At 33.7% G+C, this 27,752-nt stretch overlaps 2 protein-coding genes across 6 annotated transcripts; one reads left to right on the forward strand and one right to left on the reverse strand.

The window, feature by feature from the left end:
* Nucleotides 1-438: 438 nt before the first annotated feature.
* LOC127849612 (uncharacterized) lies at nucleotides 439-11,553 on the forward strand. Of its 4 annotated transcripts, none has more exons than XM_052382343.1 (2): nucleotides 439-619; nucleotides 10,161-11,552. In XM_052382343.1, exon 2 carries the CDS (start codon nucleotides 10,207-10,209, stop codon nucleotides 10,762-10,764), a length of 558 nt encoding a protein of 185 aa, XP_052238303.1. In that variant the 5' UTR covers nucleotides 439-619; nucleotides 10,161-10,206; the 3' UTR covers nucleotides 10,765-11,552. The 4 variants fall into 4 exon arrangements, with proteins under 4 accessions (XP_052238303.1, XP_052238302.1, XP_052238301.1 ...); XM_052382342.1 differs by lacking the exon at nucleotides 439-619 and adding an exon at nucleotides 3,605-3,832 and having other exon boundaries at nucleotides 10,161-11,553; XM_052382341.1 differs by lacking the exon at nucleotides 439-619 and adding an exon at nucleotides 6,579-6,738.
* Nucleotides 11,554-20,095: 8,542 nt separating this feature from the next.
* Nucleotides 20,096-27,009, reverse strand: LOC127849611 (uncharacterized). Of its 2 annotated transcripts, none has more exons than XM_052382339.1 (2): nucleotides 26,781-27,009; nucleotides 20,096-20,748 (listed from the first exon to the last, which is right to left on the reverse strand). In XM_052382339.1, exons 1-2 carry the CDS (start codon nucleotides 26,831-26,833, stop codon nucleotides 20,145-20,147), a joined length of 657 nt encoding a protein of 218 aa, XP_052238299.1. In that variant the 5' UTR covers nucleotides 26,834-27,009; the 3' UTR covers nucleotides 20,096-20,144. The 2 variants fall into 2 exon arrangements, with proteins under 2 accessions (XP_052238299.1, XP_052238300.1); XM_052382340.1 differs by lacking the exon at nucleotides 26,781-27,009 and adding an exon at nucleotides 25,248-25,408.
* Nucleotides 27,010-27,752: the final 743 nt, after the last annotated feature.

Genomic DNA, 27,752 nt, shown 5'->3' on the forward strand with positions numbered 1-27,752 from the left:
CTAATACATACTTAAAAGTGAAAATGAAAGTGATTTCGATATTTTGTTTACTAATTTCTAATTATAGAGCTGGATAGAAGATGATTTAAATGTTGAGACATTTCATTATTTATTGCCTTCAATGGGTATTTTTAGGTCAAATTTGGGAAGATATATTCTATTTACAATACCCAACCGCCCCAAATTTAAATAAAATACAAACACTGTAAATGGTTTGTAAAAATATTATTGGTGAAAACTGTGAAAACCTTACCACACAAAGAGTTTTCTTTCACTAACCAAGGATGCCCGAAAAACAAACTTGTCCAGACCAGTTTGTTTCAATTCGAACAGACAATCTCGAACTTACAATCGAGCAAATGTAAACATTGCAATGGTATAACATTATCAGCGCTTTTGTGAGGACAGTCTGTTTTTGTTTGATAAACGGTTTGATAAGTGTCTGTTTTATGGAACGTGATAAACAGACCTTTCCTTTCATTTTCTTCATAACGGTCGCTTTGACAAACACGTAAAAAGAATTTAGATTACGCGGAATTCGTATTCAAATAAATCCGGATATGTGGGTCTGATAAAACGATTACATACACGTGCATTCGTGGAAGCTAAGTATCGTAAGGTAGGTTGTTTGTATTGGCGCATAGATCTAATGACACTTCGCGTAATTTCACATTTTGAACGCAATGGTACGTTATCAACAATTGAATCATATTAACGTATTGCATTTAAAACACATGTGTTTTTTAATGAATGTTCTAAGTTTAACTTAATTGTCCGCAACAGCAACAACAACAGAAACGGCTACAACTACAGCAACAATTTAAGGCATGGTATTCAATTTTCGTAACCCTATCGGGTTAGCAATATGGATCTTAGCAATATTAGGCAGTTTTTATTAAGTGGCACGATCGTAATCGGCGACACAACGGACACTATTGTTTGGTTATCAGCTCGCACACTTTCTCATTGTAGCGACTTTTACGCGTTATTACAAAACCCCGCATACCGCAACCTTGTTACGCTAATGTAAGGTAATAAGTGGGTCGTGTTTTGTACTTGGGATCCACTTAAAGAGGGGGCCGTTTCATAAACGATCGTACGACAATTTTAACTCTCGAGAGAATTTTGAAATCTTTATAAGTATTCGAACTAGCTCGTCATGCTCGTCAAACATATACGGCGCTTGAGAAGCCAATTTAATTAATTAAGTACTGAAAATTTATAATCATAAGATATGGACTTTAGCAATTATGTATCTTCGAAAAATGTATCGTATCGTAAATGTGTACTACGATGTTTATTGAAACGGTCCGGTCTTTGTCCTTGAATGATTTGATTCCGTTTACGCGACGATTTTAAGTATAATCTATACTGGCTAATAACCCCAATTACGAAGATTGCGTTGATCACATCACATGAATGCGGGAATCACAAAGCAGACTTGGTACAAAATTGTAGAATGTACTATTTTGATTTCAAAATTTTGACACATCAATGACGAATAAACCATTACAAGACCCACTATGTTACAATAACATAAAATTATTTACTTATTTTAGCCTATCATTCACACATACATACGGGTTGTCTAAATGTATTTACTTTACGCAATATAATCGTAGGTTATAAAATAGGAAGTAATACATACAATGATATTAATATCATGCTAAGCTATGCTTGTTACTCAATATACAAATGTTACATTATCAGCGAGAGAAGATCAACAATTATTGATATGAAAAATATGCTTATGAAAGATCTTATGACTGTGACGCAATTTTACAGGAAAAGAATATATGTCACGGTATACTATCAAAGTTTGTTAAACATTTGACTTTATAATTTTGTATATACCATGTCAGAAAAATGCTTAGTAAAATTGTAATAAAGAAATTATCTTATGTAATTTATGTAAGGAGTTATTTATTTAATTTTAATCACCAATATATTTTAATAAATTATTGATTAAAAATTATATACAGATCCACATATTTCGAATGAATGTTTAGATAACTATAAATGCATATGACAGTACTTGATAATTGATTTGTATATTGTTATATGCATATACTTTTCTAAATAAATAGTTTGAAAAAAAAATACATTTACGAAAGTTATAACCTGTATACATAGGCATTCCTAATAAAGACATCACTTACGGACTGTCGAAACTTTCGGGTAATTTATTTTACCGAGCGTCGTGCGCGTTAGCGACCATGTTCCTGTACGTCATTTAAACGTCATATAATACCGGTAACTAGTTTGTCATTAGTTTTAAATTGCAACGTCAATTTAAAATTCGTTCCACCTTTCGAGTGGAGTAAGTACACGGCCGTAAATCACGGGCGCCATCTCTTTTTGAGATGCATTTATAAATGAGCCAATGCTACTGCTGAGGTGTGTTAAAAGTTGTGACATGGGTGAGTTTTTGAAAGCAAATCGATGTTTTTTGCCTGTGTGACAAGAAATTTCCGCCAGATTGATACGCTTATGACGTCAAACGATTTCTTTCTACGTATACTAGTTACTGTATGCACATACGTATTGGCTTCTTGCGGATCTAAAAGGAAATTTCAAAACACCCGGTGCTTAGCATCAGCTCGGCAGTAGCACAGGCTTCTTTATTAATGCCTCGCCAAAAAGAGATGGCGCCCGTGCTTAACGGCTGTTCCCAAGCGCGGAGGGACCTAATAACTTTCGAAACACACACACAAATACTGGTGCCCGTGCTTAACGGCCGTTCCCAAGCAGCGGAGGGACCTAATAACTTTCGAAACACACACACAAATACCAGTATTAACGATATTTGATCCGACCTTCCATTTTATCGCAATCTATATTATTGCATCGCAGATATTTTTTGGAAGATTATACAATATACACGTAGGTCATAAATAGGGACATATTAGTACTATTATACTTTGCTTAGAATAGAAACTTTCACAACGATAATAACATAATAATACGTGTTAAATTATGTGTCTCCCTGTTATCGTCACACTGACACACGAATCAGCTAGTTCGTCCGTCCGTCCGATCGCCTGAAGGTAAAAGTACGTGCTGGGCTTGGGCTGTCCTGAATTAATGCAAGTATAAAAATACAATATGATTGTTTAGTTAGAAATAAATATGCATGACATATTGAGTGTATCTTAAATTTATGCAAGCACACGCAGTATCGCGGTAACCGTCTGTAGGTTTTGTTCTTTTTAACCCATTTATGCCTAGCTTCTAGAAAAAAGGCCTTGGCAAACAGCGTAGACCCACCCAGATGAGACGCCGCATAATGCGGCGTCTCATCTGGGTCTGCGCTGTTTGCTTAAAGGAATTTCTGTGAGAAATATTCTAAATATAGAAATAAATATACTAGACATCCCTAATTTTGGAAATAAATTGATACAATTTAGAAGGATGTGAGAGTCCACTAGGCATTAATGGGTTATAGGGCCCTTCACTCGCGCGTGCACTATTTTTAGTAATGCAATATAATGTAGATGTTCAAATTAATCACATCGCAACGGTCATGTGAGCAAAGGGCAATATCTATCTCACCGGAATAGCCAGACGAGCGTAGGCTGATGTTTTGGTATGTGGAAATCAGTTTATGTACAGTAAATGCGAAAAGAAAGTGTTATCGACCGCGGCTCGGCAATTTTGCAATCCGGGAATAGAATTGTTGAACACGATACATGACGTCACAGCACGTGATCAATTATTGATATCGATATTAAAGTACGGGTAGAGAAAACATTGTCTTCATTCTCGTATTGGATTTAAACATGAAAGAAAGCAAATTTAGTGCATTTATGATAAAAGTGGGAGCGAAATTAAGGTAATAATTGTTACGCTTTTACGCTTTTTGCATAACATGCCATGAGTTTGTTGTAAGATTCCTTACGGGGGCTAGTTCACAATTAGGCTTAATGACAGTGTTAAGAATGTCATAGATTCAATGCTTTATTTAAAAAAACGTAAAAACTTTATTTTTTCATAATCATCAACGGAAAATCGGATATATTTTTTTAATAATTGCTAATTGCGTTTTGTAATGGCGTAAAATGTGACGGAAAACGTAAAGCATCATGTAAACAGGATGTTTAAGCGTCTGCACTCCTTCGCCGACTCAAGAACATGTTACACACGGATGAGAATAATACAAAAGTATTTGTTTGCGTTCGTTTTTGTTATCTAAATACAATTTTACGTTCATACATGTGTAGTGTACATTGCGCTCACATTTTTGTCAGACCGAAATAAAAAATGATTCAGAATTATAATATCAAATGTATTTTTTACAAATTGTCAGTGCCAGTCAGACGATTTCTTACAGCGGTGCTTAACGTTTAATCAAATGAAACCTAATCTTTGTATTTTAATTGATATTCATATCGTAAGTGTTTCTTTTTGTAACAACTGGCCAATAACAATCTAATGATTAACGTATAGACAATTGAAAATAGATACGTGACTTCCGAATGTATGCATAATCAACAGTTTATTCAACAGGTCGACCAGTTACAAAAATAAACAATACATTCATTTAGAAAGACTTGAATTTGCTAAAAACTTCGATTTTACCCGAGTAAATAGTAACTCGACTAGATACCACAGTTTTGCGTGTCGTGTTATGAATACCGGTACAGAATGAAGGTTAATTTTCAATCTGAAAGGGACATGTGATCGGTTAATAATTACTTTGACTTAGTTTGGTCAGAGGTAATAATATGATACATAATAGTACAGGATTAAGAAATTGGAACTTGTTATAAGATTACATAAAGCTCTTTTAAATAGACTTGACGTTGACTATATTAACGAGTATTTCAAACAGTTAAACATCTATAAATCATGCATATTAATATTTTCCTACCCAGCACATTGTCGAGGCTTTCTTCTCGTTTACCTTACCCATTGTCCAATGAGTCTAGTCGATAAATCGGCATTCGATTATTGATAGCGGATAGATAAGAATAAAAACATTGCGCGGTAATGTGTGTATATAGCTTAAATGCAGACCAAGCTACTGTTTGCAGAGTCTATACAATTTAATCAATTGATAAAGCATCGAAAACCTCTTTTCTTGTAATTTTGCGTGCTTGTTTTGCAACTGAAAATACAAAACATACACTACAGAACATACATTGAACTTAATATGTCTGTGTAACAAAGTAATGTTCAATTAATAGCGACATTATTAGCAAAGTTTTTAATTATGTATATGTTCTCCTGTTTCTTGACTGCAAGAGATTGCCGTTGCGAAATATGATAATATTTATAGACGAAGACTTCATAGCGAACATGTATTGAATAATTGAAGGGGCCTTTTCACGTTTTGGTTTATTGACAAAATTTAAAAAAGTTGTTTCAGATTCGCAAATTTTCGATTTAGTGAAGATATTTGTGAGGAAACAATACTGAATATTTACCATGCTCTAAAACAGCCATTATATGCATCTTTTGACGATTTAAAAACCTGAAAATTATAAAGCGTTGCAACGCGAAACGATTTAATAATTTGGAGAGTTCTGTTGCTGTCGCCATATTTTGTGAAACTACGATGATTGCCTATATATAGTATAAAATACATCTGACATTGTAAGCGGAAGAATGGTCGAGTGGTCTAAGTCGGAGACTTTTTTCGCAAGGACACCAGGGGTCAGTAGTTCGAGCCCTGTTAAGGGTTACTTTTTTTTCTTTTTTAAATATTATTCTTGATTTTTTACTGCAGCTTTTTAGAGCAAATGTTCACATTTATCAATTGAAAGCATTTAATGACAAACTTCAAAACATGCCAAAATCTGTGAAAAGGCCCCTTTAATATCGCGTAACGTATCTCGAAACAATGAGACATTTTAAATGAACGGTTAAGCGTTAGAAACAGTATCTCTCAAAGAGTAGATTAAGAAAATTAAACTGATCTACAATATTTAAAAGTTATTAATCAACAACAACAACAACAAATCATTATTAATATTATTTAATAATTTTATTAGTAATCACTACGGTTTGGAATATATACATCACATGTTTTGTTGATAATTTGAGACGTGAGTATTGTGTATTTATTATTGTTTGATTGTTGTTTTACGATGTATATGATTAAGTCGAAATTATCTTCGGTTCTTTTCTATGAATATTAACAGTGGATTAAATTGTCCTTTACGGCGAAAATAGGTTTGTGATCTTAATTTTGTGTAACAAAGCGTTTAAGCCATGTTAACAAACATCCCTGTTGTTCTCTACTTAGCGTTAATCTATTATTGTTAATTTGGCGGCGACACAGACACAATAAGTACGCTTTAACCTGCACTGACGTAAATACAGTCGGTCAAAAACTGTGATATGACCATTGTCACTTGCCAAATGTTATTCAGTGGTATAGACATTAACGGTGGATTAAATTATCATTTACCGTGAAAATAGGTTTACTTATCGATACTGTCTTTTATAAATCGTGACTGCCATTTCAAAAACGAAATACTCTGGGCCGATTTAATTCTTAACGCATGTTTGGAGTTTATACAATGGGTAAAAAATGTTACATACTGTTACGCACTACTTGTGTTTGAATGTGTTTAAGTTGTATGATTAGTGTATTGTAACCGGCGTGTGTGCATTCAGGAAGTTTTAAACGTGTCGACTGTAGTATTGCAAAGTTGTGCTGCTTTTACGAACGTGGAGTAACATGTGTGTACTACACTTCACTTGTTTGGGAAGTTTTAAATTAATGATTAAAAGGTTTGTAAAACAGTTTAATTTGTATAGACTACTAAAACGGAAATTACAGAAATATTACACTGTAAAATATCTTAATGGTTAATAATTTGATTTCGTTTTTCACTGGTTAGACGCCATGTTCGTAAGGTTTTATCTCGGAAAATGTGCAATAAATGAGTCTTTAATAATTAAATCAAATTTGCCAACAAAATCAAAGTTATTGCATATCATGAAACAAAACGATAAATCAATATTTCGTTACGAACACAGGTTTATGCTATACTCACATCGGCGTAAATTGTTCCAGCTTAGCAACTATAAATGCGTAGCCATATAAAATAGCTCAACTTCTTAACCCATTTATGCATAGCGTCAAGAAAAAAGGCCTTGTCAAATAGCGTAGACCCAGATGCGACGCCGCATGATGCGGCGTCTTATCTGAGTCTGCGCTGGTTGCTTAAAGGAATTTCCGTAAGAAACATTTTTAATATAGAAATAAATATACTAAACATCCCTAATTTTGGAAATAAATTGATCCAATTTAGAAGGATGGGAGAGTCCACTAGGCACAAATGGATTAATAGTTTTGGGCAACCGTATTGCTTTTGTCTTTATGTTTTTAATTCTCGGTTATTCGTGTAAACATTTGTTTTATATATACAAAATAGATGACGATTATGATAATACAGTTCCGGCTATATCGCTCTTGTTTATTACATTATTTCTGTCATAATTAGGAGCGACTCTTATCAAAGAAAAGCGTGGTGACATAAATTATTCATACATATATTGATGCTATTTCATTCAATACGAAAAGTGTCTATGTTAACATTGGTTTATCTACAGTGACAGTCACACAAGAGTAAACGGGAAACAAAGTGGCAATTTTACATTCTAGCAGATTTTTGCTAATTCAATATATCGTATTGTATGAGATGAACTTAAGTCTCGGACAAAGTTACTGATATGTAAAGGAGATAATGATTTTAATTACAAGAGGTAATTAACTGATGAAATCTTAAATTAGAATCTTATCCGTATGTATATCATAGTGTATAGTGCTTTTTGCAAGATGTCATATCCACCTTATCACCATGTTGTTGGTGAATATTCACTGAATTTGTGTTCAATTAAAGATTATAGACGATATTTTGTGATTATGTTTTTAATTCTGAAACGGACTTAGGTGGTAGCATATTTCAGCGGAATCGTGAATATTCTTGTGAATTGATCGTTAAGGGACTGTGAAAAGGTCAATACATAAATATGAAAAGGCTAACTTAATCACATTTCGGTAAATAAAATTCGTTTGATCACCAGCGTATTTCGAAGCTAATGAAGCGAAATACCGCGCCTCATAAAATATACGTTTATTGTTTAAATGCTTTTATATATTATCGATGGAGTTGAATTTCATGATTAATGGATCATGTTTTTAAAATGAAAGTTATAATTTAACTCAGGTCGTTAACGCTCTATACACGTTTATTTTGAAATATTGAAATATTTACGAGAGAAATCTAATGGCCTAGTGAATACTTCTATTATGGAAGAACTGTCCTATCAATATTATTTGAATAATTACTGATAATTCATTCTTGCTTTCAATGGACTAACAGGTTTGTATTATGCCATATATCACTGAACAATTAATAATATCATAAAGCTTTTAAATAAAGATATAATACTTGTATCCATTGTTGGTATATTAATAAATATACTATATATATATAACGTCATACATAAATCGACAGTTTCACATAAAGACCAAACGCGATCTCAAGAACACCAAAACAATAACAACACACTGTTTAATAAGAATGCAGTGATTGGCTCAATATAGTAGTAAATACAAAATAACATATATTTACACATGTTCTATCAGTATGGGTAGATAGGTGGCATATGTTCCATACAGTCATTTATTATAGCGTGATGTTCTTGCTATTTTTGTGATAATGTTAATGTTTAACCTAACTGACACTTTGATAAGTGAACATACTTGCACAGTTTATCTTGATGCAAATAAGAAAGGCTAGCATTATTTCTTCTATTTAACATTATAAACATTCCAGGATATGGATTCACCAATCTGTTTTTTTTACACTTAAGAAGACCATTAATACATGATATTTCAAAATAAATAACAATAATTAGTTCTTGCTAACAATTGTGTATTGTTTATTCTTACTTCACAGTTAAAATCTATAATTGTATGAGGCGTCATAGAGAAGAATGTGCTTACGACGTATGCACTTTCGATACTCTGTATCTATTCTAAATCGGAAGTATGACTTCTCGGATCTAAGTCCATGTTTTGTCTAGGTCTAAGAATGGGCTGGTGAATACGGGCCCAGTATTGAATTGACAGATAAATATGGGTACAATACGAAGCAGACCAATCGCTTCCGTATATGAATTATTGCTCGTGACAGTCTGAAATATTTACATGTATAAAAGAAGCTCGCAGCGTAGACTTTTATCCGCACAATTTATTGATAAGCCTCTTGATCAATATATTGACACGAGTTTCCTGTGTATAGCTGCCATTTTATATGTGTGCATTGGCATGGGATGTGAATTGCAATTTATTGCAATCTATTTCCAATGTTCAATAATGTATCGACCCTCTTGATAGCTTTTAACACGTTTAAAATAAAATATTGATTGTTGCAGTTCAGAATTATTTAATAAAGTATATTGCAATCCTTTGTTTATCGATTTCAGATTGTTGTCAATTATCCTTATATAATCCAGACAGTATGGTGGCAGTTTGCAACGTGCGCATAAATACCCTATCAATTGTAACGAAATAACAAAATTTTGATAAAATATCCAAGCATTCACGTATACAAAGTAGTCATTGACTAATTAATTTACAGATAAGATTTCCTTTGTCACATTTACAATTTTTTGCTGTTGCCTGATCCGTTTGGGTCTCGCCTGTATCTTGTTGATTAGAGTACTTTGTGGACGTGGAAAGCGTCGAGTAAAATGGCAAATAATCTCAATGAGCACGTCTACGAGCTGTGTGCGTCTTTATTGTACCGAACGAGGCAACGCAATATTCGTTTGGTTATATTGTTGCAGCGATATACTTATACTTAACAGTTAATAAGAAAAATATAGATTGCACATGCACAATCATTACTTAATGCATGAATATGCTTTCAAAAGTGCAATTACATTTGGAAATAACTCAGGCTTCTGCGATATATACTAATGCCAAGTATGGTATTGGAAAATGAAGACTATTTGAACATTTGCATTAAAATGAGAACTAATGACCACAAATAATCAATTAAGCACGGAGTAAAATAAACGCAGACTGTTTTGTTTCAATGTGATTTACCTTAGACTTGCGAGATTATAACGTGATCAAATAGAAGGCTCATTATATTATATCTGCATATGTCTGAAATATCGGTATCGTCTCGTTCTAGATATATACCTAACCACCAACCATCCGCTGACGTCACCGCTGGCCCGATGGTTAAATGCGTCTCGATGACCAAGAATAATCGGAACTCGGACGCTTGCACACTCCTGGCGCTCTTGCGGAGGGACGAAGACAGCCTAAATGACGCCGGGAGGCAGCTGGTGAAGCAGAACCGGAAGTACGCTTGTGACGTGTTCATGCACGAAGTTGACGGCTGGACGCCTTTTCACGCTTTTGTCCTTCGAGGCGCTCGCAAAATGGTAAAACTTTGTCTCAAGGCGGGCGTCGACGTAAATTTGACTATGGGATCACCAGACGGCGTACCCGGCGGATGTTCAGCGCTTCACCTGGCCGCCCACCGTGGTGACGTCAGTATTATCGATGTGTTAATCTCAAACGGGGTGGATTTAAATGTGAGGGATAAAAGTGGTAAGACTCCGGTGATGTATGCTTCCTTGGCTAACAATAGTCTCGCAGTACGGAAATTGCAGCGCGCAGGCGCGGACATGACTGGATGTGAACTGAACAGCAAACATAGTCCAGAGGATATGACGTCATCGCCGATAAAGTGCATTTTACCCTTCGTATGCGCAGGGGGACGACGGTAGCATAACGTGATACCCCAACCTTGTGTTTCAATCATCATCATTTTCATCCTTATCATCATTATCAGCAGCAGCAGCAGCAGTAGCAGCATTATTATCGGTTCGAAGAAGACACAAACATTGTTTTCAATTTTCATTTATTAAGTTTGTTTTGTAACTTACACAGAGCCATTTCTAATTAATAAATGCATTTTATATTTTACGTACGTCTGTCAATACATGCATGACAAATTCTTAAAAGAGTAAAAAGTTATGATCCTAATATTGCTTCATTGAAATTGATATGTGTTGAAATGAATATTTAATGCTGATTTGAAAAAGATATATACATTTCTCCTTTTCTCAGAATGTTATTTGTAATGGGTACAGATATTTAAAAAATCAGAAAATGTGGAAAATGTATTTATTAAATTTGACATCTGGAAAATGCGTGTGTGGAAATATGCTTGAACGTATTTTTGTTTTTATTTTTATGTATAAATTCATTAATCATACATATTAAAAAAAATTCACACTCAAATGCAGGTTGTTCATACCTTAAGCCAAGTCACTTTTTAAAAAAGAAAAACGCGGTGGTACGGGAATGTAACAAAGATTTTTTATATCTCTAATAAATGCCGGTCAATATGTGCGGATATATACGTTACGTGTTTTAATGGTATTTTTTTAAAATAGTATTGAATCTTGTCAGGTGACTTTTACAGATACATTTTATCCATGTCAGTACTCTATTCCACAGGAGGGAAGCCCACAGTATTATTTTTTTGTTTGTTTAGCATATATATATATATATATATATATATATATATATATATATATATATATATATATATATATATATATATATATATATATATATATATATATATATAATAAAAGTAAAAACACGTGTCTGGGATTTACGATATATATATATATACCATAATACTATGGGCTTCCCTCCTGTGCTATATTCGACTGTTATATACGAATATTTGTTGCGTGTCTAGCATAATTATTAATCATTTAATATACACCTTTGCCAATTAACATTAATCATTTCGTATCGATTTTAAATTCTTTTTGTTTTGTGTTCGTATTGCTTTATACGTTGTGCATCAATACATTAGATTTTGCTTGTTAAGAAACGAGTAAGAAATCACCGTTTACACCGACCTAGTTTGCATATATTGATTTCGAAATGTATAGTCTCAGTATGACAATCATGTCATGACAATCATGTTAATTATTTGCTGATTTAAAAGCATATCTCAGTCTGCACTATAAGATACCTCGTACCATGAACTGAATTGCCCATTTGAAATACATTCCTTTTGAGTGATCTAGTCGCATTCACACATAACCATTGCATTATTGGTATTCGGTATTCGTTATTGGCACGTAAGTCCTTCCTGAAATATTTTCAGATTTTAAACTGTACAAGCCTCGTTGGGTTACCGAATAAAGCGCTCTGCATTGAATAGCTTAATGTTAAACAAACATTTTTGGTAAGCAAAATGATCTCGCTAACTTGACAAAAGTATCATCGATTAAGTGTTACATTTGATTGAAAAATAATCAAAATACCATAATACTAATTTAAATTATTGTGCCAAAACGCTTTTTCATATATATTCTTTCTTTGGTATAAAAAGGGCATACATGTACCACAACTTTTGCACGCATACAGAGCATATTGTACATTTCCACAGGCGTTGATTTACTTAACTGAGATGACAGCCTTTCCCCTTCATTGTTGATACATTTCTTTCAAATTTACGATTTCCAATGGCAAAGTTGTTTTATTGCCAATATTAAATAAAAGTCAAGAATCTTTACTCTGTCTATTGTACGACGTCTGTAAGGATAGTAGTGTGTATTGAACTCGTTATAAAATCTTTACCAATAAAGGAAGGCAACGCTGATGCTCACTGAATATGTTCATTGATTTAGCCAACCAAAACGCAATATATGCTTTTTCAATTATTGCATGTGTTAAACTGAAACAAATTGCTTAAGAGGAAATTAATTTTAAAGCATTATTTTTAATTTATTGTTGTTATTTATAGTTCAAATATTCGTTTGAACTTTATGTATTTATGTGCTTTCTACATGTGATATATATATAATCTATGCATGATAATTACTTTGTATATTGAATGATAACACATGTTTAACATTAAAACAAATCTATAAAAATTATTTATGCATGGGCCGCAACCATTGGTTGTTTAAAATAATGGTTAAAATGTGATAGTGTTGATTATTAGTTATTTGAAATGAAGGTGTTATCAATTACAACAAAATATATTATTTGGGATTTGTTTTATGTGTTGTTTCTTACACAAATGTTCACAGTGTATGCATTTGACGGACCATGGCGTTAATTTTGTTTGTGCTTTGTATACTTTAATGAATACAGAATGTTTACAGCGGTATAATACATAACGCTTAATGCAATGTATTATAGGTATTGTCCGATTAAAAAATGTTAATTAATAAATTAAAACACTAAAACAATAAAAACAAGTTCTTCATCAGTGAATTCTTTTGGGGACATTGTCGGCTCGGGTACCACTTAAATGTACCCAGGATACTCTTTAGTATACTTAAATATACCCCGGGTACAGAAAATATGATAACACGTACCCGGCCAATTTAGACTGCACCCGAGGTCTATTCCCGCCCAAAGTACGATCTCGTAAAACGCGCTACGGAATACGAAACAATATACTATCTGAACAAACACTGCCTCAACATGCTTTTTGAGTACGATTTTAAATAATATAGAGGTATTTTTACTGAATATTGAAATAAATATGAACAAAATTAATTTTAAAAAAGCCGACAACGATCAATTTAGCGTTAAAATTCCCGGGTACGTTTTAGTATATTTTCCGTACCCGGCATACATTTAAGTAAACTTAAGAGTACCCGGGATACATTTAAGTAGTACCCGAGCCGAAAATGACCAATCGAGCCTTACTATAACGGCCAATGTGACGCTTAGACTTAAAAGCTAACATTATGTCTATTTTCGTTTCAGCTATATAAATTTCTAACATATGAATTAGGAATAATTCAGCTAAAGAGGCATAATGAATAGCGCATCTTTTGTTACAATAAGCTGATTTTTATACAAGTGACATTTTACATAAAATTGTAATATTTATTCTATCGCACATAAACAAAACTGAATCCAGTTAAAACGCCTATTAATTAAGACTTCGGCACAAGTAAGAAAAATCCTCACATATCGATTATTCGATTCGTCGTCAGTCGTTTGCCAGTGTGTTTCTGGCCGATAATACGGTTATATTTCTCAACTGATTTGTTACAGCTGTCGCGTAGGAACTTCGCATCACACTTGCGCATCAAATTACTATCAATTGTCATGACGTAAATTTTCATTGATCGCTGAGTGTTAATTGTTTTTCTAGTAACGGAAAGACTTTCAAAGTTTGCTTTTTTTTTAGCTTTAAACTGTTTTTGCTCTGACTTATATTTAGAAATAATGTTAGTGTAACTTCCGTGCTATTTTGATCCAAGAGAAGAAGAAGAAGAATTTTCGTATATTAATATCAATACTAATAAGTGTACTTTCTTTTCTCGTCGAAAAGCTTTGCCAGCTTAGTCAAGTAGAAGAGATTCAGAGAGAAAGCCTAAGTTTAAGGCCGCTTGAAGAAGAGTTTCTCGAGAAAATACTTCTTTCTTTGCAAATATCTTTAGAAACAATGGTGGCAATTTAAATTATTTTATTATTATATAAAACATCAAAAATGTCATTGGGCAAGTTTAAATACAAACAAAAATGTTAGAAAATAATAATTGTTCTTCCATTTTTTTCTACTATACCGTTTCGAGTCTAAATTATTGGCTTAAAAGTAAGAACGCAGAACCTTTAATGTCAAGTATTTATGAACAGCCATTTCTAACAAACTGTTTGTCCGTGACAACGGAAGCAAACAACAATCTTGCTTTATCTCCCTAAAAACCTACAAAGTCTTATGAAAAATCTTATATTGACAGACATAATATGACACAACTATAACGCCTGTTGATTTCTAAAGGCGTACCCAATTGACCTACGTATTTGACCACCGACGCTTCAAATTAATCGATTATATATTATCAAGTGATTTAGTTCAATATATCTTATTGACTTTGTTCATTGATCGTTCTAAACCCGACAAATACTACTGAAAAAGACTTCGGAGTGAGTAATAGGAGGATGTTTCGTATTATGTTTAACCCATTTATGCCTAGTGGACTCTCCCATCCTTCTAAATTGGATCCATTTATTTCCAAAATTAGGGATGGATATTATATTTTTTTCTATATTTAGAATATTGCTTACATAAATTATTTTAACCAAACAGCATAGACCCTGATGAGACGCCGCATCATGCGGCGTCTCATCTGGGTCTACGTTGTTTGCAAAGTCCTTTTTTAAGGACGCTAGGCATAAATGGGTTAATTGTCCTCAAATGCAGTCACGACGACGTTAAGAAAACATTTACTGTTTTTTGCCCAATTTATTTATTTTTAAAACTGCTTCGCGTTTTATTATTATTTGAATATAAACATTATTATATTTTTTGCACGCACGAACACTTTATTACTTTAGCGCTGATATATTTTGAGAAATAAGCTTTAACTTTTTTCCCCAATACACAAACATCTTCGTTATAAAGGAAACATGGGTTTTTTAATGGTTGTACAAAAAGGTTATTTTGTAACACTGTACTTGGAGCTGAAAACAACGTATCTGAGTGAAATAAAGCATCAATATTGACGTTGATGCTTTGTATAACTATCGTATTGTCGTCAAGAACGTTAATGAGTTTTACGCATAGTGTGGTTTACGTTAGAAAGATTAAATCGGTCTTTCAAGCGTTAAGGTTGTTTTAAAACGTTGTAAATCGTCGATATGTTGCATTTTAAAAAGCATACCGATATGTGTTCACCTTGTTTCCTAAAACATATCTGCGTTCCCATTTTGCGTGATTCTGACATGTTGATGCTGAACGTGTCAAGACGACTCAATTCAGCTCGATCGGTTCAAGTATTACTTAAATGTAACCCGGGTGCTCTAAAGTATACCTAAATGTACATCGGGCACGGAAAATAAAGTACAACGTACCCGGCCAATTTAAACTGTACCCAAGTTTTATTTCCGCTCATAATCCGTTGTCGTAAAACGCGCAACGGGTTACGAAACATTATTTTTTAACAAAACCTTCGTCAACTTGATTTATGAGTTTGAGTTTCGACACCGATTTATTATAAATTTACGACAGAAATTGAAGCAACTACTTGTTTCTATGACAACAACCTTCGAGACGAAGCCGGGTTGAACAAATTGAATACTCGTATATGAAAATGAGAAGCCGAATAACTTTTTAATTTGTAATAATGAATGTTGTCAATTTTGCAAACGTCAAAACTTCTGGAACCGACCAAAAGATCTATCAATCTTGAATTATGAATATTAATTATTATACAAGCGTCGAATTTACCTGTTTGCTACCACAGATCTGTAAATAAATATGCTTATTAAAAGAACTTGAGGTCAGCGAAATCATTATTAGACAATGTCATTAGGGAAAGCGTGAGTGATTACAGTGCACGTAACTTTTATATACTCAAAGTAAATTATTTCAAGTTACGTAACACATGTTAACTTCAACGCATGTGATCTATATCTTTCTTTGCGGTTTTGTGGGCTTCTAATGTCATCATTGTTTTCAAGTCACAATTGCCTTTTGTTTTATTAGTATCCGTTCGTTACAAATCATTTGTTTTGATCTTGCTTTTTGTTTCCAATTTTCGAGTGTGCTCAAGTTATGGTAGCAAATTATTTCCGTTCCACATGTTGTTTTGCATCCCCCATTTTATCCCTTTTTATTCGTTTTCATTACTATTCCTGCTTGGTTTAAGCACGCAACTGCAGTTTTTGACATTCTTTAATCGTTTCAGCCCATTTGCTGTTCTAGTTATTTTCTGTCGTAAGAAACACAGTTATCGTACATATATCAACTTGCAAAAGGAGGGATACACTCAATCTCCGCGCAGAGTTGTCGTTCCTTGCTCTCATTTGATCATGCCATGCTGGTTCCTGTAAAATCTCTGCGCGGAGTTTGGGATACAATATCGCCTCGTGCCCATTCATCAAAAATCACTTGCAAGTGTTAAGGTACGTGTAACCCTAAGAAAATAAACACAATAAAGGTGTCCCGTAATTTAGAGTTTAATATAAAGGACTCGAATGTAAAGCATTTGTAAACATGTTCCGTTTCACCATGGCGCTGTTTGTAATACTAGCCGAAAGCCAATTGTTCACCAAGGTCGATTTACTAAGTGTAACTCGCACGTTATTAATTAAATACGCATTACCCTCGGCCTTTTTTAAATACCATTAGTGGAATTTAGAACGATCAGTTAACAAAGTCAATAAGGTATGTTGGGAAAACTAGTTTCGCAATATGATATAGATTTTGAAGCGTGGGTGGTTAAACAAACACCGGTACGCCAATTGGGTTCACAATCAAAAATACATTTTTTGCATATGTATAGTTATGTCTAATAAGCTCGGACTGTTTATATACAATTTTGCAATATTTGGTCGGTAACATGATTGTTATTTACTTCCGTTGCCAATCATTATGATAACTAATTTGTTAGCAATATATATTTATATATTTTGATACAAACTTGACCTTAAAGGCCATGCGTTCTTATTCAAAAATGAATTCTTGATATTAAACGTTAAAATTAAAGAATGTGTCTTGTATTATTTTAATAGAAGCACTTTTTTATTCAAAGTTGACGACTTAACATTGCGTGCGTTATACTAATAATGAAATACATTACATCATTCAATTTTAAGCTAAACACATTTGCAAAATAAGTAATTGGCTCGAGTATGTCTTTTCTTGAAGCCCCAGTTAATGTAAGTCCTGGCTTTTTGAACCGGTTCTACGTGTAAACTTTGTTAATAGCACCGTTTTGCTTGACAAGAGGATATAAATTAGATAAGTTTAAATAATTATTGCCATTTTAGATGACAATTGTAATAGATCGCTTGGATATCTATGTTTTTCAGCTTAAAAACTATTAATAACAAAGTCGAACAGAATGAAATTGCACTATTTCATATAAAAAAATTTGAGCACACAAATTGCATCACAATTATTTACCTTAATTCATCCGGGAAAATAGTTTTTGAATTGGAAACAAAACACACTCACGGATTTGATAGTATTTTTTGCTAATTATCCAGCGTAACACTTACCGAACAATAAACACTCGCGTCATGGCCATTGATATTATTTATCACACGTTGCCACGTCAAATGACGTTACGAAATGTAAACAATATTCGGGATTTATCATTATGTTTGCGTAAATATTGATTTAATTTGCTCATTTAAAAGCATGTGATATAAAAGATATGACACTCGTTGTCATATAATACCATATTTTATTAAACTCGTCCAGGAAATTCGTTAGTAAGCTCGCCAAAGGCTCGCTTACTAACAAAATTCCTGAACTCGTTTAATAAAATATGGTATTAATGACAACTCGTGCCAGATGACTTGATGGTTTAGTTTGTTAATAAAATCATTTAAATTAAAATGATGTTCAGCTGTTTAAAGGGTATCTATATGTAATGTTTAAATCTCCTTTACGGTCTTTATAAAATTCATTCTTTCTGGGAACGAATAGAACGGCGTTAGCCGGAGCAATTCAAGTGCAGACGTAACGCGGAAAATCGAATTGTTATGTTTGCTTACACTGCGAAAACCAACATATTTCAGTTTAAACTACAGGGAAAGCGCATGAAGCGATACACGAGAGAAAATAAGAACCCGTAAGAACAATGTCAATGCTAAATATGTCTAAGTTAAAACCATTTAAAGGCTTCATTATTTTGTGCGTCAAACTTAGGATGCGAAACTGTAAGGGAATTGATACGTTTAACCTGACAAATGATATTAGCGATACTTATCCCACATTGAAAGCATTACACAAGTTTTAAAAACCACTTTTTATATCCGCAAACAGTTGAGATGTGACCTTATTAAACCAAGGTGCGGATAAATATATAAAGAGCGTTTGGTACCATTGTGCACAATAGTAGTATCGTATTTTGTATAGACAATACAATCAAATATGGAATACTTCTCCAGAACATAATTTACTCCTGTTTAATATATATTTAGTTTACAACTTTATAGAAAAGTTTGGTTTATTCTAAAGGGGTCCTTTTCACGTTTTGGTAAATTGACAAAATTAAATAAAAAAACGTTTCAGATTCGCAAATTTTCGTTGTAGTTATGATATTTATGAGGTAACTGTAATACTGAACATTTACTATGCTCTAAAATATCCACTATAGGCATCTTTTTGACGATTTCAAAACCTGAAAATTATAAAGCATTGCAACGAGAAACGATTAAATAATTTGGAGAGTTTTGTTGTTGTCGTTATATTTTGTGAAACTACGAGGATTGCTTTCTAAAGTATAAAAATTAAATACATCCCTCATTGTATGAGCACGGATGAATAAGTGGTCTAAGCGATAGACTTTTACTCCAGGACTCCAGTGGTCAGTGGTTCGAGTCCTTTTGAGGGTCACTTTTTTTTCTAAAAAAAAAAGTTATTCTTGTGTTTTTTTACTGGAGCTTTTTAGATCCTATGTAAATATTTATCAATATAAAGCATTTAATGACAAACTGAAATACATGCCAAAATCTGTGAAAAGGCCCCTTTAAACTATTAACTGCAATGAGCACTATTTGGTAACCGTTTGATAAACGAGTTCTCCAAAGTTTTTATTCTGAAAGAAGGCTTCGGATTTTTACATGAATTGAATGATTATTTTCAAATCAATATACCGTATATAAATAAAATCCGTACTTATCAGTCCAATACAGCGTTTCTTTTAAATTATTTTAGCTAAAAACAAAAAAAGCTGTATTCAACAGGATCTTGATGTAGTGTTACACATTTTGTCAGTATAAAATGGAAGCCATTTTGTGTTTTATTTTTATTTTGCAGTGGTGAAAAAAGACATTTCGTTTGAACAAAACCGTCTTTCTTCAACTCGTGGGATAAATTCAAGTGCACACATACACTGACATGGTAATCTTTATTTATAAGTATCGTTAAAGACTTTGGTATGCATTTAAATACAGACAGACACAAAATGAAACATGCTCTTATTATTTAAACATGTATCTTTCTATGTGATAAAAAGTGTTAAATTTGAACAAAATAAAAAAAAATCATTATTATAATAATAATAATAATAATAATAATAATAATAATAATAATAATAATAATAATGCTCCTGCTGCTGCTCATGATGCTTGGATCACATGGTTGAGCTATCACGTTATGCTACCGTCGTCCCCCTGAGCAAACAAAGGGTAAAAGGCACTTAATCGGGGATGACCCCATATCCTCTGAACTATGTTTACTGTTCACGTCACATCCGGTCACGTCCGCGCCTGCGCGCTGCAATGTCCGCACTGCGAGACTATTATTGGCCAAGGACGCGTACACCACCGGGGTGGTACCATTGTTGTCCCTCACATTTAAATCAGCTCCGTTTGAGATCAACACATCGATCATACTGACGTCACCGCGGTGGGCGGCCAGGTGGATCGCTGTGCACCCGCCCGGGACGCCGTCAGGAGATCCCATAGTCAAATTCACGTCGACGCCCGCCTTAAGACAAAGTTTCACCATTTTGCGAGCGCCTCGCAAAACAAACGCGTGGAACGGCGTCCAACCGTCCACTTCGTGCATGAACACGTCACAAGCGTACTTCCGGTTCTGCTTCACCAGCTGTTTACCGGCATCATTCAGTCTGTCTTCGTTCCGGCGTAAGATACCCAGGAGTGTGCACGCGTCCGAATGCAGGTCATTCTTAGTCATCGAGACGCCTTTGACCATAGGGCCAGCGCAGACGTCAGCGGATGGTCGTTGGTTTGGTATAAATCTGGAACGAGACGATAACGATATTTCAGACATGTGCAGACTTCATCATACTGAAACTTAACTCGATCACTTTAGATTCCCGCAAGTCAAGGGTTATACCCAATGAAACATTTTTCATGAGGTCTTATTTTAATGCGAATGTTGAAATATTCTTTCTTTCATTAACCCTTTCAGTGCTGGAACCGAATTTTGAAGGCCTTTGCAAACAGTTTGGATCCAGATGAGACGCCACAAAACAGAATGTGGCGTCTCATCTGGATCCAAACTGTTTGCTAGTCTATTTATCTATCTGTACTGTCTAACTCCCCTTGCGGGTATTATTGACAGGTAAAATTCGAAGAAAATTCTAATTTTAGAAATTCAGCACACGACATTTTAGCAGACGACAAATTTTACAGCATGCAAAGGGTTAACAATTAAACTGGTCCTGAGTATGCACCATGATAGAAGCCGGAGTCCATTTGCAATTGTAATTGCAGTTTTAAAACATACACGCACATGCAGCTAAGTGAGAGCATCTGTAAGATAGTTATTTCTTCTCGACTTTTGCACAAACAAATATCGATTGGTTGCTTATGCGGATGTTGCAAACTTCCAAAAATCGCCTGGAATATATAGGGATAATGGACAACAAATAGATCGGTAACATGGGATAAACTATGCGTCTTTGACCTTTCGACAGCTAGAGTGAAGCCACGCCCACCGATTTCAAGGGGGGTCACTCCGCCGAAGTCCGTCATAAAAATGGCTACGCGAATCGGCCGCATAAGTGAACCAAAAAGGCCTCATGGTATACCAGAAAGGCCATACAATAGTTTTTATTATCATTGAATAGTGGTGCTGAATATAATTATCATATCTATTAAATAGTCAAAACTTTTTTATTAGTCTACTTAAAAGCCGCTAAAGTTATCATCAAAGTCGGCAAAATTATCGCCAATTATCGCATACAGTATGAATTGTTCGTTAGTCACAACATTTTTCCTTGAGTAATAGATGTTTCAGTTTTTTAATTAAAAGCCGTTAATTTTTGCAACCGATGGCAACATCGCAAATGTGGCACAGGTAAGTAAATTTATTATAATAGAAGACGAAGAACGTTTTTATTGAAATCCGATATAACACATATCTACAATGCGTTTGGTCAAAATGACCCATGAGCATTGTTATAATCGTAAAACATAGTCAAAGTCGTCAAAAAAGTAACATACACAATATATTATTATATATTATTATTTCCTCGTAAACTATCTTCTGCAATATTTAAAATATAAAAAGTTGAAAGAATTTTCATGTACAAAAAACTCGCTAATCAGACCGGGTTTTCAAAGGGTGATTCACGGTTTGCGGCATCTGTTTTGATAACGGATTAGTAGAAAGCCCACATATGGTGTAAAATTACACTTATTGGCCCCTATTGATAATTACTTGCGCATTTGAAAATAGTTTCTTAACTTACATTAAATTCGGAAGACTTAAACCGAAAGAAATAAAAATGCTTTATTCTATGTGATATTATTAAAAATTATACCTGATTGGCTTTATTATTACGCATTTCATTAGCATTAAAAATAGATCTAGCAAAGTTTATAATGTCTTATTTATTAGCCGACTGCATAAGAATGTCAAATTATTTAACGTTGGCCACCTTTGAAAAAATGGTTTTAAATGTTCCTTTCTAATTTCTCTATATAGAGAAAAAACAGGTAAAAAGTGATACTCGTTTTTTATAACGTGTCCGTTGCAAAACTTACATTTTCTATTTTCGCGTAGTATCTTATTATAACGACCTTAGAACAAACGTAGAGGTGTTTTGCTTTCGGGCGATCGCTTAATATGTTGAGATTAAGCTGTTCGTGTGGACGACCACAATGACGAATCCAACGTTTGAATTTTTCAAGATTAGTACCCTGTTTAGGGAACGGAAAAAAACGTGATTCCATCTTTTAACCGTTCTGGATACCTTGTGTCTGAATTACAAGTGCCATAGCAGCACCTTTTAACCATTTTCTTTGTTTAAAACACAGAATTACGTATAACCTTATGTGTCGGACAACGGCGAGTTTGACGGACAAAATGGCGGATAGTAACGGGCCTAATCTATGCTGTAATCTGATTGGTTAATAAGCCTGTCAATCAATCGGCTGTCGAAACGTCAATTGTATTGTTTAATTCATGATGCATCATCAATTCACTGTATACATGTGAAAAGATAACGAGATCATTACTGAGCAAGGGAAATACTAAAATATTAAAGGGTGTATTCTCTAAGGAGAATTGGCAATCTGTTTCCAAGCCAATGTAAACATTTTAAATGGAAGCAATAGGAAACTCATGTTTATTTATTGATAAAGAGCCAGCCTATTAACAATTATGCGGGAGAAACAGTCTACGGTGCGATACACTATTTTAATCATTGTAAAAACTGCTGACAGGCACTGGCTATAATGTCTAGTTGCAAAAATGGACCTATTTTGCATTCGTTTATTGTTAGTGGTGCCCAGTAATTTAATGATAATTTAATAATGGGCTCGTATCATTAACACCGACAATTTCAAAATTATACACTTTTGTGAGTAAAATGTCAAGTCAGTCCCAAAAATTAAATTTTTTAGAACAAACAGTTTGAAGAATATTCTTCATTCTTAAACTTAATCGGGCCCTTGCAAGTTAATGACATTAAATAGCAAAAATATGGAGGACATTTCCTGTTTGCAACAAGTTTCATGTTCCATTGTGCTCGCATGGCAACATGTCCATTAGCTTAAATATTGCGAATATCACCAACAAAAAATATCCCGGGTATCCACTTGTCATCCTATAATAAATGTTTACAATATGTAAATAATTATACATTCGTATGTCGCACTATATTGAGCATCTATCAAATGTATCCTTATTATAGAGTATGTTGTTTTTATTTTCGCTTGTTTGAGAATGGGGTACATGTAGGTGCACTTTAGAGAAACTTTAATGATATATGATATAATTCATTACCTCTTGTATCTTAAGAAACATAATGTATTATCAGTATATGTTCAAATAGCACAGACAGTGCATAACTTCCTTTAAATAATGATTCCCTTGGTGATTTTATTTCTATCGTTAATCATATCTAACTCAAAAGGCAATATTTCAAAATACAAACATGTACTCGTTTATATAGATTTTACAACTTGTGTTAAATTAAAACTTCCCTTTACAAAGAATTTTTACCAAACCATGACATTTAACTCGATTGGTAATAAATAAAAGAATGGCAGCAATTCCTGAAACAATCAATTCACAAGGGAAAAAAGCGATAGCCGCTAAAATTTGCTAACACCGAAGTCGATTTTCAGATTAAAATCATAAACACAAATTATCTTCTGAAATCTTAAACTGAACACAATTATATTATGCGGCGTCTCATCAGGGTCTACGCTGTTTGCTTAAAAGAATTTATGTAAGAAATATTCTAAATATAGAAAAAATATACTAGACATCCCTAATTTTGGTTATAAATGGATCCAATTTAGAAGAATGGGAGAGTCCACTAGGCATAAATGGGTTAAATATATTAGCCGTAATCTGAGAAAACTTGGCATAATACATGTGCGTAAAGTGTCATCCCAGAAATGGTCCAGTGGGCCAAACACACTATTAAACACCACGAAAAATGCAATAAGTGAGATATGAAAAATATATTGCTGAATGCACTTTACACGATGTTATTATACATGCGGAGCTAACGCTGTTCTGGTGCATCTAATATTTAATCCGTTCGTTTGCTCTTTGAAATAATTTTTATATACGGTTATCTAATATCAGTGACTAAAGTTCATCTTATACCATGCGATATCTGGAATTAGCCAAAGGCGGCTAGACTTTTAATTCCAATATGTTGCCCGTTTACTCTTTTGTTGCGACTGTATATCAACAATGTTTACATGGACGCTTGTCGAATTTAATGAAACAGCATCATTATATGCATGAATAATTGATGTCATCACACTTTTGTTGAATAGAGTCGCTTCTAATTATTGCAAAAATTAATATAATTTAATCAAAAGACTGATAAAACACGAACTGCTTTATCAGCTTTGTCATCCGAAGAATTTGGAACATAAAAAACGAAGGCGTACAAGAACAATAGAGAACGATACAAATAAAGACAATTAACAATACGGTTATGCACTATTTTTGTATTGAATAAATAAAATGTTCAGTTATTCTTAAATGGCTATGCATTTATAGTTGTCAAAATGACGCAATTTATGCCAAATATAGAAATGACGTGTTCCTTCAGCAATATTGATCGATTTATCTTGTTCGTGGTATTCAATAACTTCGATTGTGTTGGCAAATTTTGAGTTAATTATTTAAGATAAATGTAACTGCACATAAATGCACATAAATGTATTCCGAAATCAAATTTAACGAAAGACGATGCTTCTAAGCAGTGAACGCAATATAATTTCATTTTAAGTGATTCACAAAACTTGATTAATTTTTACCAACCTTTTAACCCTTAAAGTAAAATGTCCAAAATAAGTGACATTCAGTTCGCACAGATTATTCCACGTTCGTAGAAGCAGCACATGCAGTACTATACTAGCACGTTTAAACTTCCTGTTTATCGGTTAAAATACACTACACATAACTTAGCGCCATTTGTAAAATAACCGTGGCTCTTATGCCCCAGATGTTGACCGATCCAATATACGTCAATGCATGCGATAAGATTTAAAGCGACCCAGGACATTTTGTTTTTGAAATCGCCAGTAACGCTTTGTTAAAGAAAACGTAGGTAAGTAATTCTATTATAATAGTAAACAACCTTTAATCCACCGTTGATGATTATTTTTATATAACGCGATATTAATTAATTAAGATAGCTTCTCTCTGAAATCTGTAAAGTTTATGCGAATAAAATTATATTGTTTTGTTCTGTTCTGTATTAAATTGTGTACGCTATTTCACTTGTATTCAATAGTATTTGCTGGATATATCACAAAATAACAGCAACCAAGTAAAATGAGCCAGTAACTATTTAAGCAAATATTTGAAAAGAAATCTTAAATTACTTTTAACCCAAACTTCGTTGATTTACGTCGACAAATTAAAACCAGAAAAATAGAATAGCCGTCACTTTGTGAAGATTTTCGTGATATCAAGAAGTTAATATTATTGGTGATTATATCTTTAAACGGATTTTACGCGTTTTAAAATCGTTATTTCAATCATTTGAATGTAATGATCTTTTGCCTCAAATATCGAACAACTTACGACATGAACATTAGTTCAAATACAATGATCTGGTTATATATATATAATTATATATATATATAAACACGTAGTGATTAAGATGTTCTTTTTAATTATAAAATAAATATGATATCTAAACTTATAATTTATTTAAACGATTAAATTAATTACGTTAATAGCTGCATCTGTTTAATTTATACTTACATACATTCGACTCATTTTGATAAACTGAAATTTAACAATCAGATACATTAATTTTGATTAAATATTTAATCTAAGACGCATCTGTAAACGTCTAATTATCAAACTGCAAGTTTACAAAAGTCTACGTTTTGAAAATAGTTTATCTCACGAATTAAATCTAGATTGAGAACTTATAGGAAAAAGTCCCTTTATGCATTTATATTAAATGATAGTATGATAGTTTGAGAATTATTTCAAAACTGCATCCGTTTTTGAATAAGTGGTTATTATTTAGTAAGCAAATGAGTGCAGACGTGTAAACATCATGTTTATATGTTGCACTACGTTTACTGTAACATTTGACGCAATCGGTATCTTAAAAGGAGAACTATATGTATGACTGTGCAAACAATGTTTTATATTCGTACTCGTGATTTAATCCCTACGCATCTAAACTTCCAGCCGCGTGTTATTCGACAACAAACTATAACGTACACGAATTATTTCTTAAACATTGTCATTTTGACAAACTCAAACAGGTCCCCTTCATGAATCGAAGAAACAAAACCCATGACATTACATGCGTAAAAACGTAAACATTACCTTAATTTAGCTCTAACTTTTATTATCAATGCACACAAATTGCTTTCTTTCATGTTTAAATCCACTACAAGAATAAAGGCCGTGTTGACACTATCCGTAATATATAACGGATCACAAGTTGTTCCACTGCTCTATTCCAGTATTGCAAGAGAGCCGCGTAGCGGTCGATATAACTTTCTAAATGGCTCTTTTGTACATAGAAACTGATTGCCACATATCAAATCATTTGCCTACCATCATATGGGCCGCGTTTTGAGATCAAAGCGCTGGAGGCACTGAAGTTGTTCGCTGTTGTCGTCCTTGATTAGCTTGTGCGCATTGCACAGGCGTATCAGTGTGCACAGGCTAATCTTATTTGACATGCATTAAGCCCCGTTTTCCCTGAAAGCAGCCAATATCTAAAGATTTCAATGATAAACACTAGACTGGCCAATGTCGTCTTACAAGCTGGTAAATACACTGCAGTAGCAGATGCAGACGCTCCTAAGCATTCGTAGTCTGCAGTGCAGACAGGCAGCGGTAATCGTTCCTAGCATAGTGAGTTACGGTTCTCAGCGTAGCTAAGGCTTCTAAGCACATACTGATTTGCAACACATGCTCTGTAAATTTAGTCGTGAGCTAACGCTCACAACTAAAAACTGAGCTTAGTGCACGCGCGTAAAGTGTCGTTCCAGATTAGCCTGTGCAGTCCGCACAGGCTAATCAGGGATGACACTTTCCGCTTTTATGGTATATTAAGTTTAAAGGAAGTCCCTCTTTACCGAAAATCAAGTTAAGGCAGAAAGTGTCGTCCCTGATTAGCATGTGCGGACTGAACAGGCTAATCTGGGACGACACTTTACGCAAATGCAGTATGCCCAGTTTTCTCAGAACGCGACTCATATGTATATTTCTACGCTCACAATACCGTTGCGATGCGATAGATTTAAACATAGTCTTATTTATAAGACGCGCAAATAATTAAGAGATACT

The sequence above is a fragment of the Dreissena polymorpha genome, chromosome 11 (assembly GCF_020536995.1).
Source record: "Dreissena polymorpha isolate Duluth1 chromosome 11, UMN_Dpol_1.0, whole genome shotgun sequence".
Classification (NCBI taxonomy): domain Eukaryota; kingdom Metazoa; phylum Mollusca; class Bivalvia; order Myida; family Dreissenidae; genus Dreissena; species Dreissena polymorpha.